Genomic DNA, 13,256 nt, shown 5'->3' with positions numbered 1-13,256 from the left:
TGGTTTGATTGATGAAATACATTCTCTTCTTGCTCGGTTTTGGTGGGGGTCAAATGAATCTTCGAGGAAAATGCATTGGCATAGTTGGGAGTCTCTTTGTCGTCCTAAAGCAATGGGGGGAATGGGGTTTCGTGATCTTAAAATTTTTAATCAAGTTCTTCTTGCTAAACAAGTGTGGAGACTACATTCAATGTCGAATTCCCTGCTGCACTCTATCCTAAAGGCTCGATATTTTAAGAAGGACTCAGTGTTAGGTGCGTTAAGGGGGTATGATCCAAGCTATTCATGGCGTAGTTTGTGGGGCTCCAAATCTCTGCTGTTAGATGGTCTCAAATGGCGTGTTGGTAATGGCGAAACTGTAAGAGTATGGCTAGACTCGTGGCTCCCCGGAAAACCATATGCTGCTGTCCCTTCTCATGGACCTCAATATGATCCTGAACTCAGGGTAGCTGAATTAATTGAGCGTGATTGTGGTGAATGGAATATTCCTGTCTTAAGATCCCACTTTTCAGAAGAAGACTGCAATTCAATCCTACAACTACCCCTCTCTATGTCACTGCCAAATGATGAACTTTATTGGTGGCCTTCCAAGAATGGTGAGTTTAGTGTCAAAACTGGCTATTGGTTGGGTCGTCTTGGTCATCTCAATAGCATAGAAAATTTAATTTCTGAAAATGAGAGAGAGGCCTGGCGAATTGTTTGGCTGTGGGGGTCCTCCGAAATTAAACCACTTTGTGTAGAGGGCTTGTAAGGGAAGTTTGGCAGTGAAAGAGGTACTGCATCGTCGTCATATTGCTCCTGATGCAATATGAGGCTGTTGTGGGATTATGGAGGAGACTATAAATCATGTCCTCTTTGAGTGTAACTTGGCTAGATCTGTCTGGGTGAATAACGAGTTTGGTCAGCTTATTGATGAGACGCCACAAGCTCCCTTTGCATCCAAGTTAGTGTGGCTAGCAAGCAAAATTGATAAGTCACAGCTACGAAGACTCCTTGGCTTGATTTGGGTTATTTGGTTCTGTAGGAATAAATTCATATATGAAAATATAGCCTTAGATGTTGTATACACAGCAATGGGTTTTGTCAAACACATTGAAGAGTATTGCTTGTATGCGCATAGAGTCTTTGAAAAGAAGGAAGATCGGAGTGTGTTGTCTGCTTCCACTTGGTGCTGTCCGCCTAGTGGTCTTTTTAAAGTGAATGTAGATGCCCACATTGCTGCTGGATCGCATGTTGGTTTGGGAACTGTCATCAGAAATGAGGTTGGGGATATACTTCTTGCTGCTGTGAAGAGATTTGAAGGTGTGTGGGATGTTGACCAAGCAGAAGCTGCTGCCGTCAAGATATGGAATGCTCATTGCAAGGCGTTTTGATTACAAGAAAGTATGGATAGAAAGTGACTCAATCAACACTGTCAAAAGATCAAATAGCATGTCAGTGGGCTGCTCTCCTTTAGCCTTGATTTATGATATATTTATAATGTTTCTAAGTCTTTTGATGTAATGCATTTGTCTCATGTAAAGCGGGGTGGTAATACGATAGCTCACTTAGTAGGTAGGTGGGATACGAGGAAATTCAAGTTGATCAGCCTGATTTACAACTTCAGCAAATCAGCGGGCAATTTCGGCCTTTCAGTGTTATTATTGGGGGCAATTTTGTCAGCACAACCAAATTTAAGAAAGACGGAGCAATGACTTGGTAAACGTCTGGTTTAGTCAAACTAACAGTCAATGTCGTCTGCCACGTCACAGTCGAACAATAAATTCGTACGACGAATTGAAGGGGATTCCCCCAATTCGAAACCCTTAATTGAAACCGCAAAGAATTGGAGTTGTTTCAGAGGGCTTTAGCAATTTATACTACATAAACCTTTTTCAATTGCAATGGAATGCGATTCGATTGAGTTTTGGGACAGTCGAAGCGGTGGATTGAGAGGAATAGAAAAGCACGGCAAAAATAATAAGAGTGAAGGTGTTTTCTTCCAATTTGCTTATTGGTACCTGCTACTTGTTTAGGATTGGAAATTATTGATAGGATTAATATTGTGTTGTAGTGTTTTGATATTGAAGAATTATTATGTCAGACCAAATGGTTCAAGAAAGCAAATATCTATTTCCTGCAATGTTTACCTGGGCACATAGCAAAGCAATGGCGTCAAGAGTTTAACTAACGCGATCTAGATACTCTCGCTAAAACGGGTACAACGAATACACAAATATTGAAAAGATGAAGTTTGTGGTGGTGTGCGATCTATTTTTGCCTTTTAAATAAATTTAAAAAAAAAACCAAAAAAAAAAAACAGATCTAAAATGGCCTCTTCCACCATCACAACCACCAGGCCCGTATCTGAGCCGGGGCAACCGGGGCGGCTGCCCAGGGCCCCCAAACAGAGAATTTTTAATGTTATAAATAATATTGGATCCTCATATTACTATTACATGTTAGTGTAGCTTAGTGGTAAAAACATTTTGTGAATCCACACATTCCCCTGATGTCACGGGTTCGAGCTTCAAATTGCCACATTTTTTTTTTTTCCTTTTTCTCTCTTTATTACTTTAAACCCATCTCTAAGTAAGACCCATAAAAATTAAATACGGACTACTACAACATATTTTCTAAATATTTGAACTTTATAACTTAAGCCATAAATTAATTGTAGTTCTTTTCATATACTAATTTGGTAAGTTAATTATTTTACTATCGTATATTTTTTTTTTGAAAGACATTTTACTATCGTAGCTAGTATACTTAACTTTCTTTATTTTTAATATAGTTGCACCCAAATATTGGTAATATAGTAAATTTAAAAAAGATTCTCGTAATAGATTATCAACACATTTTTAATCTATTAACGTATCTACATAGAGTGAATGATTTCTTCTATTTCATGAATTCGTGTATTATATTCCATTTACACTAATGATAAAGTACAGACCTTCGTTTCCGAAAGTTTTGTACACTTACTATTTAACAGACTCTATAGCGATATTAAACCATTCATTATCTAATTTTATACGTGAAAAAATTATTATAATTCAATATTTGAAAAATATAAATAGAGACACGTCTAACAAGATGCCACATTATTATATTTAAAAGTATACAATAATGAGAATTTATGGTAAATAATTTTTAACCAAATTGGAAACATATTCCAAAGTGTCAAAATTTTTTAGTAATTTAATTTAATGGAGGTAGTAATTGGATTTTTATAAGCTTTTCTTTCTAAATAGATAAACTAAATTAGACAATTTGTTCAAAATACTCATGTTAAAAAGAATTTTTCTTTATATACAAGTATTAAACAAAATTATTGTTATGCACTTATGTTTATAGGGCCCCAATATATTAGTTCGCCCTGGGCCTCCGAAATCTCAGAAACGGCCCTGACAACCACCACCTTCGATCAACAGAAAATCCTCGCCACCACCACAAACTTCGACTCCGCATCTTCTCCGGTGCGCGCTCTGTCATCACCTCCAATGGGCACAACGAATACACAAATATGCAGATGAAGATCCAGAATAAATTTTTCCATTTTTTATTTTCTTAAGAAATTTGTATATGACGTTAGTAACGCCTGTCCTAACGTCCATAAACCGACCGTCAACCTTTGCCAGATCATCAAACGTAAAGAAGAATATAAAATTGATTTGTTTGACAAGTGGGGCCCACTAAAGCGACTGATTGACATTATTTCGTCAATCAGGCTGATTGCCTGGGGCAGCCTCGGTGGGATACTCGTGGTAGTTCGGAACTCATTTATATGAACTCTTTCCCCCAGAGTATTCTTACTTTGGCGGAGCTTGATTTGCAATAATAATACCGCTAACCGCTTTCTTCAAAAAAAAAACTTGAGATAAAATACAAAATAAATACTAAATACCTAAAATATCATTTTAGATCACAAAATCATTATACATATGAATTAATAACGACTAATTTGATTTTATATGACTTTAAATACATATATAATTATTAAATAATCTCAAGAGTTATTACCTTAGTATTTAATTTCTAAAAATAATATTTAAATTTGACATCATTATTTACAGGGCATATGCATAAAATGAAGGCTGTAACTTAATGATGAGTTACCAGTCCAAAAAAATAAAAAATAAAAAATCTTAATGATGATTCAAGTGAAGTTAATCAAATATTAAAGTTGAAGCTAGATGAATGTTGATATTTGGTAATGGAAAACATAGAGTCATTATATGTTGTACATAATACATACACGCATCCTCTTGGAAAGCAAGACATAGCAAGTCACAATATTCTGTCCTAACTAAAAGATATAAAATTATCCCGCTATGTATAATAGGAAAACTACTCATAATACCGCTACACAATATGAAGAAGACTTTTCAATGGCTACATAAAACATATAGCCATTGTAATTTATTTATTTTTATTTTTATTTTTTTATTTTTTTATCTTAGCCGTTTAAATATTAAAATGAATCAATCTTGTTCGTCTATGGACTTTTTAATTATATATAATTTGTATTTCAACTTAAATAATACATTGCGTATTTAAAAAATATATCAAATATGTATTTTATATATATTTACGTATACAAAAATAATCTATATTTTGTAAGTATTTAATTTAACAAATTTGTATTAATATTATATGAGTAATTATAATTAGTGAAAGACTGTTCAATGACTACAATAAATATGTAGCCATTGTAAATATTTTCAATCTAAACCGTTAAAATTTTAAGGATAAATTTGATTCATTTATTTATTTGATTATGTAAATATTTTAGCCAAAAAATCTTTAAGCCAAAAAAAAGAAAACAAAAAACATAAAAAAAATAAAAATAAAAAAAAATTGTTTTCTCCTGAGAAAAAACCAAATGAATCTCTCAATTCTTAATTTCCATTAATATGTGTATAGTAATACACTAATAACGCAGAAAATAAACATAATACATTTTATATTATCATCAAGAATAGGAATATTAGATACAGAGTATTATTTTATCTTCCACAATATAACTTGGTTGTCAAAACTCAAAATAGAATTTTAATCTGTATTCCCGTAAATAAGTTATCACCGGACACCAATGTTATGCGAAATGCATCTTATGGTAATACACAAATTTGGTAATAAAAATCAATTTTAGCTTTGTAACAAATTATTTTTAGGTAAAGATAATCAAGGTCAATTTTTTTTTTTTTTTTATTTGTACGGGGTAATCAAGGTAAATTTAGTCAAAGTTATCACCCCCGATTCAGGGAAAACAAGCTACAACATCACGTATTTTCAGTTTTTTTTTTTTTTTTTTTTTTTTTTTGGGGGGGGGGGGGTTAAATAACTCTATTTTCATTATTTCTAAAATAAATATTAATTTTTTGTTTTTGAATTTTATCTAAAATCATTTCACCACCTTCCTAATTTATATAGTTGTTATCAATTTGAGATCTTCAACCTTCAACAGTGGCGTTATTTATATTTAAGAGCTTCAATATTCAACAATGGTGGATAAGTAAATTAAAAAAAAATTATTAATATTTAATAAACATAAAATAATAATAATATAATACAAAATCCTTTAAATGGAAATATTTACGAAGATAATTAGATTGATTGTAATCTACGTACAAAATTAATTAGACATAAAATTGAAGAATAATCATGATAGTTATACATTAAATTTATTAATTTCTTATAAACTTTGGTAATCTCTGGATGGATTTTAGATTAAGTACGTCGATGAAGGTTGGGTTAGCAATTCAATGGAGTTTGAGTTTGAGTTTATTTGGAAATAAAATTCTATATCTATATATATACTAAAACAGAGGACGCTCAATCTACAACTTAACACATGTCACTCCGTGGTTAAAAATTTTCCCACTTATTTTTCTTACCTTAAAAATATTAACTAAATCTTATTGTGATATTGTAAATCACTATAAATATGTATATTAATGCACCATACAATTAAAAAAATATTCTTATACTAATAAGATCAATTAGTATAACAAAATATATTATCACATTATATATTGATTGCACAAAATCTTTTATTATAAATTAATTTATGATATAATATTTCTATAATAGTGATTCAATTAATAGTGACTAAGGGTCTGTTCATATTTACTGAACTAAACTGAACTGAACTAAACTGATTGGAGCTGAACTGAACCGAGTTGAACTGAATTGAACTAATTGGAGCTGAACTGAACTGAGTTGAACTGAACTGAACTGAACTAAACTGAACTAAGCTGAATTGAACTGAACTAATTGGAGCTAAACTGAACTGAATTGAAATTAAGTTGAAGTGAACAGGCGCTAAGCCAATTTAAAAATTGATCTTATTACATATTTACATACACATAGTGACATAATATATCACCCTAAGACAGAATAACTAAAATTTACAGCTTTATAATTTATTTATAAATGGCGTATGACATCATTAATTATTTCACCTCTCTTAAAAGAAATTGAAAGATCAAAGTTAGAATTGTTAGAATTTGGTACTCTCCAATCCTGGCCATTCCTCTATTTTAAATAAATTAAAGAGTTTAATCATAAATTGCCAAAATATTATTTAAATCTATATGTCTTCTATTACATATGGATACTTTTTAGTAAATATTTTAGACATCCTATAATTTTAGATTTTTAGTAAGTTACAATTTATCAACGAAAATATTTGATCAAATAATATTTATTTACGTATACTTAACAAAATATCAACTAAATAAGTTTAAAACGTACTATTATTAACAACTCTTACATATTGAAAAAATTCCTGAAGTTTATAGTGTTTTACAAAATTGCATCATATCATGTCAATATACATTGTAAATATACTTTGTAATATATTCTATAAATTGTCAAAATATTGATTTCATGTCAAATTATTGCAAAAAAAAAAAATGTAACTTGTGTTGTTTTACAGTTGTCAAATTTCACGCAAAATTATATATAAGAATTTAATATGCTTAAAATAATATCCTAAATAAGTTTTGACAAAAAGATGGACATAGACATGTCAATCGGGTCGGGGTCGGGTAGGGTCATTCCGGACCACGGGTCATTTCAGGTCTTGTCACTTCATTTCACGGGTCAAGAAATATTCAACTCTAACCCAAAGTTTTGGGTCAACCCAATGGTTTAGAACAATTTTGTTAACCTGTCAATTGGGTCAGGTTCGGTTCGGATCATTCCAAACCACAGGTTATTTCAGGTCGGTTCACTTCATTTCACGGGTTGAGATGTGTTCAACTCTAACCCAAAGTTTTAGGTCAACCCAATGGTTTAGAACAATTTTGTTATATAATTTATTTTTTGTTAATGTTTAGAAATTTATGATTTTCAAATTTACTTTGCTATTATTTATTTTTTTCAATTTTGGAATAGAATATTCTCAATAATATTATTTTTAGCCATTATATGCCTACTACATAATTTAAAACGCCACAAAGCGCATCTATCCCTAACTAATCAAAAAGTGATAATAAGAAAAAATACTTGTAAACACTACAAAATTAAAGGAGGAGGCTAGGCTAGGCTAGACCAATGTGGCATGCATGACGATAATGTGGGTTATGTGAATGCATGCAATTAGTTGGATCAATAGTTGGTGTAGGAGGTTGTTGTTATGGATTTGTGTAAGAGTTATATGAGATAGATAAATGAGATAAGCAAATAATGTCGGATAGTAGACAAATGATCAAACTCAATCAATAAACTAGATATTAATTTTCAAATATGTGTAGAAAAATGGTCAAATTCAATCAATAAACTTAATGAACCGTTAAAACGGGTCAACGGGTCGGGTTTGATCCGCATGATTAAGACAAACATACACATGAATACAAATTGATACACATTATTGTGATAGCGATTGTTACAAAATAATGAATAATATAGAAAGTCACTATTGTAGATTAAACTAACTACTATAGTTTAACTTTATAAGATTTACTCATGTAGAATTTGAACTTTTAAAACCGTGCAATTGCACGGTTCTATACTAGTTTACCCTCTAAAACAAGAAAAACAAACAACACTCTCTTTTGCAGTATGATTGAGCTTTTTTCAAAGAGTTTAAAAACGTTGTTAACCGCTAAGCCATTTTCATAACATATACTGCCTCTATTTTTTAAATTGCATTCTTTTTAGAAAGTTGCACATTAATTGCGCCATTTTTGTACTTAGTACTCACTACGTTTCGTAATAAACACAACACTAGGTATTGTACAAAGTTTCAGGAAATTAAAAAATAGGGTGGGAATCAAAAGGTGAATTTTATAATATAAAGTATAGTTAGTATATAAACAACATCCTAAACATGATACTAAATAATTATTAATAAGACATTGTGCATGATAATAACATGATAAATATAGCAACTAAACATGATAATAATTAAAAATCAATCCCTAAACATGATGCATAACAAAAAATTGTAGAATTAATTGTAGAATGAATTTTAGATTTGAAACCCTCAAGTTTGATCAACCTTTCACACTGTGGACTGCTGATAGAGCTTCGAGTATTGTAGTGATGTCTAGGAACAATTATTGTAGGAAGAGTAGAAAAATATTAGAATCAATTGGATAAAGAAAATAGAGAAATTTAGAATGTGAGAGCCGAAAAATGGTGCTAAACTTTGACCCTAACCCTAGACATAGCAGGAAATATATAGGATCGAAGTCGGAAAATAGGATAGAATTTCTGAACATACACCGCGTAATAAATAAGTGCACCGCGTTACGCAAGAAAGTGATGTGACGTTGCAAAGAGCACCTTGACGCAATGCAAGCTAACGTCACACAATGCACACTGGTGCGTCGTGCCATATCTCTCGCGGCACGCCAGATCGAAATTTTTGGAAAATATACGGATTTTGATGCTTTACGGATTTGAAAAATATTCTTCAGCCTTAAGGACCAAAGGGACCAAACTTTGGCTTGACTTTAGTGTACTATGGGATCCTTGGGTTGTACTCGGGCGATGCACAAGTAGGGTTGTACTCTGGTGATAGGATCACCATGTTCCCCTCATCGTCGCTAAAAGTAGTACCCCTTCCAACTAGGTGAACCCACGGACTTAGCTGCAACATCGTCCACTCCCTCATCCTCGAAGTATCAGGTTGATCACTTCCACCACCTTGGTTGCCACCTTGATGAGTTTGGATGCCTGAGTCAGCTTCTTGGACCTCTCCTTAGGCATCACATTCTCCTTGTTCACCTGCACTGGTGGATCCTCGATCTAACCACTTGCATTGGAAACAATAACATTACAAGGCACGCAATTAGTAACGGACGCCACTTCCAACTTCGGGGAAGGAGCGTGTGAGATGAAGTTGCTGCTAACATCCCACACTCGGCTGCACCACTTCTCCATTACTTTCGCTTTATGGTCATCCATAGAGAACATCTCCTCTACCTTCAGTCGGTCCCACCACGAGGACCATGGATCTTGAAGGTTGAACCCAAGCCTTTCACGATTCTCATTCACAAGGGAAAACCACGGGTCACTAGGGTACATCACCTCACCCGCCAAGTCTCCCAAGTAAGTAATTACCCTAGCATACAAGGGTTCCTTATCAAGGAGATCTTCTAGTTCCTTTGCGGGCTGAGGGGTGCTTGTCCTTGGAGGAGGCACACAACCGCTCAGCTCACCAGCAATGGCACGGAGAGGCTTGACATCCTTGGACTTGACCGACACGCCCTCGAGGATCACTAGGTGAAAAAACAAAATTGGCACCGGTTTAAAACCCCTCAATGCCACCGATTTTGAACCGGTGCCAATTTGGGGGGTGCCAATAAGTGCATGAAAAAGCCATCGGTTTGAACCGGTGCTTGGAATTGGCACCGGGGCCAAAAAAGCCCAAAAAAATTAATTCAATGTTTTTGGCACCGGTTAACTGGTGCCAAAAGTGCCCAAAAAATCATTTTTTTTTTGTCTTTTTTCACTTAAAAATTAAATCGACTAAAATAAATAAGAACATCAAAATATAAATTGAATATCAATCAATATAATCGAAAATTTACAATATATAATCAAAAAAAATTACAATATAGATCAATAAAATAGATCAATTACAACATATAAATCAAAAAAAAATTACAATATAAATCAAAAAAAAAATTACAACATCGAAATCAAAAAAACACATACAACATCTAAATCAATATTCTTGCATCTTGATTCTTCGATTTAAGATCTAAATCAATATACCTACACCAATTAAAACAAAAAAATAAATCAATTAAAATAAATTAGCTGCGAAAAAAATATAAAAAAAAACCCAGAAAATAAAAAAAAAATTTCAATTATAAACACAGAAAATAAAAAAAAATCAAATTAAAATCGATTAAAATAAAAAAAAAATCGATTAAAATAAAATCAAAAATCAAAAATCAGTTAAAAACCCAGAAAATAAAAAAAATCGAATTAAAATCGATTAAAATAAAAAAAAATCGATGAAAAAAAATTGATTAAAATAAGTTAAAAACCCAGAAAATAAAAAAAAATCTATTAAAATAAGTTAAAAAATCAATTAAAACAAGCCACACAATCGAAAATCAGTTAAAACCCAGAAAATAAAAAAACAACGAATTAAAACCGATTAAAATAAAAAAAAATTCGATTAAAAAATCGATTAAAATAAAAAAAAAAAAGTGGATTTAAAATCAAGAAATTAAACCCAGAAAAATCAAGTAATTAAACCCAAAAAAATCAAGAAATTAAACCTAGAAAAGTCAAGAAATTATACCCTAACCTCGAATAATTTTGGATTAAACCCTAACCTTGCTCATGCATGTGTTCGTGGTGGTCCTGGTGGTGGTGGAAAAGTCGGTGTTGCATGTGAAAGTGGTGGTCTTCGTGGTGGTTTTCGAATGAAAGAAAGGAGGAGGACACGAAGGAGAAGGAGACGAGGGAGAAGGAGATCGAGATGAGAAAGAAAAGGAGGAGATGAGAAACAGAAGGGAGAACAGGAGACGAGGAGCAGGAGAAGGAAAGAGGAGGAGAGGAAAGAGAAAGAGTGCGGCTGGGAGAGAGGAGAGTTAGGGTTGGGGGGTATTAAAGGGGCGGGTTTTTTTTTAATAACTAATGGCACCAATTCACATTGGCACCGGTTCAAATCAGTGCGCTATATGTTTTTGCCACCGGTTTGAACTGAATCGGTGCCATTATTCTTGGTTCATTTGTCCGCCCATTTTTTAGCCTATTTTTGCCACCGGTTTGGACTGAACCAGTGGCAATTAAGGGGTGCCTTTTTGCTTTTTTCTACTAGTGGATGTCCCTAGTGAAGGTCAATTTCATGAGCGTAGGATTTGCAATAGACCATGTTGGTTTTCCAGAATGAGGAGGAGGAGGTTTCATCTTGTTGCGTAACTTACTTGCCTTTCCGGCAGGTCGGACCAAATTGTCATGGGATATTTTGTGGACTAGTTCTTTTTTTCTAAGTTAGGCACTTAGAAGGTTCCCGTGATGGCGCCTAGACCAAATCTAGACCAGCCTAACACTCAAGCAACAAATAACAAACGCACACAAGCAAGAGACAAAGCACCAACAATGTAAACACTTTATTAATTTCGTGGCTTACAAATTACAAGGAGTTTCTCTCTCTAGAATCTCTCTCTAGAGCTCCTAAATTCGATGCCCAAAAAATGAATGCCTAACCTTATTTATAGGCACCGAATACAGCCCAGTCAGATAGGATGGCTTCCCACTACGCCACTACACCCATGAACTAATAACCGCCCACTACTTGCATGCTTACTTGGATACATCTGACCTTATCCACGTGCTGGGGGAGTTACCCACGTCCAGCATTATCCTCTTACTACATGGTAACCGCCAAGTCCCACTATGCCATGCTCCTAGATTTTAGGAGACATGCATCAGTGTGTATATGTAGCGCTTAACCTCCTGATTAGTGTAACTGCACACTCCCTTAGTGTTCCCATTATCTAGGGCCACTAAGTAAGTGGTGTAACTTCCACATGACGTGGCATTATCCTCTCACAATAACTACCCACGTCCTTGGTCACACCCCACTACTCTAGTGTTCCTATTTTATAGGAATCGCATCCATAGTGGCTTAACCGCGTTCCTGTTTGACCTCAGTCAAAGGTCTGGTCAAGATAACCGTTAGTCAACCTACTAACATCATAGTCCTATATTTTAGGAACCATACTTAGCCACGTGCCACCTCAGCATAACTATCCCGATATTTTAGGGAGAGTGGTGCAACGTGGGTGGTTACCTCAACTGCCCACTAACCCCACTACTTAGCCAATCCCCACAATTAAGGAAACCGCATGCGGCCACGATCACTAAGTATAACCGTCAAGGAGTCCCTAATATAAATATTCCACCAAGGGAAGCTTTGGTTAGACCAATCTACTAGCCAAGGCCTTTCCTTAGCATCCAACATATGGCCACGCAAGCCCATGGTTCCCTCAAAAGCACCATAGTCATCGTTGACCCGGGCCGCACTTGTTCCTTCATGCCGGAGCCACTACGGTCTTCACCATATTAGTAGACCATATAGACACCTTAACATGATCCCAAGGGAATCTCTTAGTCAAACCACACACCACTTAGCTAGCATTCACCGTACTAAACCATAGGCCCTTGCTGGTCACCTCGCATCCACCCTAATCGGGGCTATCGAGTTGGTTTGTCCTATCAAGTGTCCACCATAGCCATCCAAGTGTGCTATAGTCCCCATAGGTCATCCTGTGTCCAAGATTATGCCCAATGTAATACCCCTCATAATTGCTTTAAAGGGATTAAATATATTACTCATACAAACAAGATGCATCTTCTTTTTATAGAGATCATATGCTAAGATACTCCACAGTTAAGCGTGCTTGGCTAGGAGTAGTCTTGGGATGGGTGACGTTGTGGGAAGTTTTCCCGGGGTGCGCATGAGTGAGGACAAAATGTGGCGTAAGGACTTGTGTTGGTCTGTGGGGACAGTTGTTGGCCTTGATGCTTATTTCGTGACAATAGACCCCTCCCTAATTTGTTTGGGGTCGGGTGTTACACCTAAGGCCCCATGCCATAAGGTCACCCTTAGGTCAGCCACTAACCCCTTGAGTGGGCACTCTGTCACGTGCCGACTATTTTACCCTAATCACGCACTGTGTGCCACCTGCTTGCAGTCCGTCGTAAGACAAGTCAGGCCTCCTCCTTTGGCACTACTCCTTGTGCCCACGTAGCACAACCCTTTCTGCTGCTTAAATATGTTTTCTAGCACGACCCCTGGT

At 34.8% G+C, this 13,256-nt stretch overlaps 1 protein-coding gene across 1 annotated transcript; it reads left to right on the top strand.

Annotated features, from left to right (window-relative positions):
- The first annotated feature begins 827 nt into the window (after window positions 1–827).
- LOC145565268 (uncharacterized) lies at window positions 828–1,373 on the top strand. The gene has a single exon (XM_081625327.1). The coding sequence runs from the start codon at window positions 828–830 to the stop codon at window positions 1,371–1,373; it is 546 nt and encodes a 181-aa protein (XP_081481453.1).
- The last annotated feature ends 11,883 nt before the right edge of the window (window positions 1,374–13,256 follow it).

Source organism: Chenopodium album, chromosome 10, assembly GCF_948465745.1.
Source record: "Chenopodium album chromosome 10, dcCheAlbu1.1, whole genome shotgun sequence".
Lineage (NCBI taxonomy): Eukaryota > Viridiplantae > Streptophyta > Magnoliopsida > Caryophyllales > Amaranthaceae > Chenopodium > Chenopodium album.
This window is presented reverse-complemented; position numbering and strand designations above follow the sequence as displayed.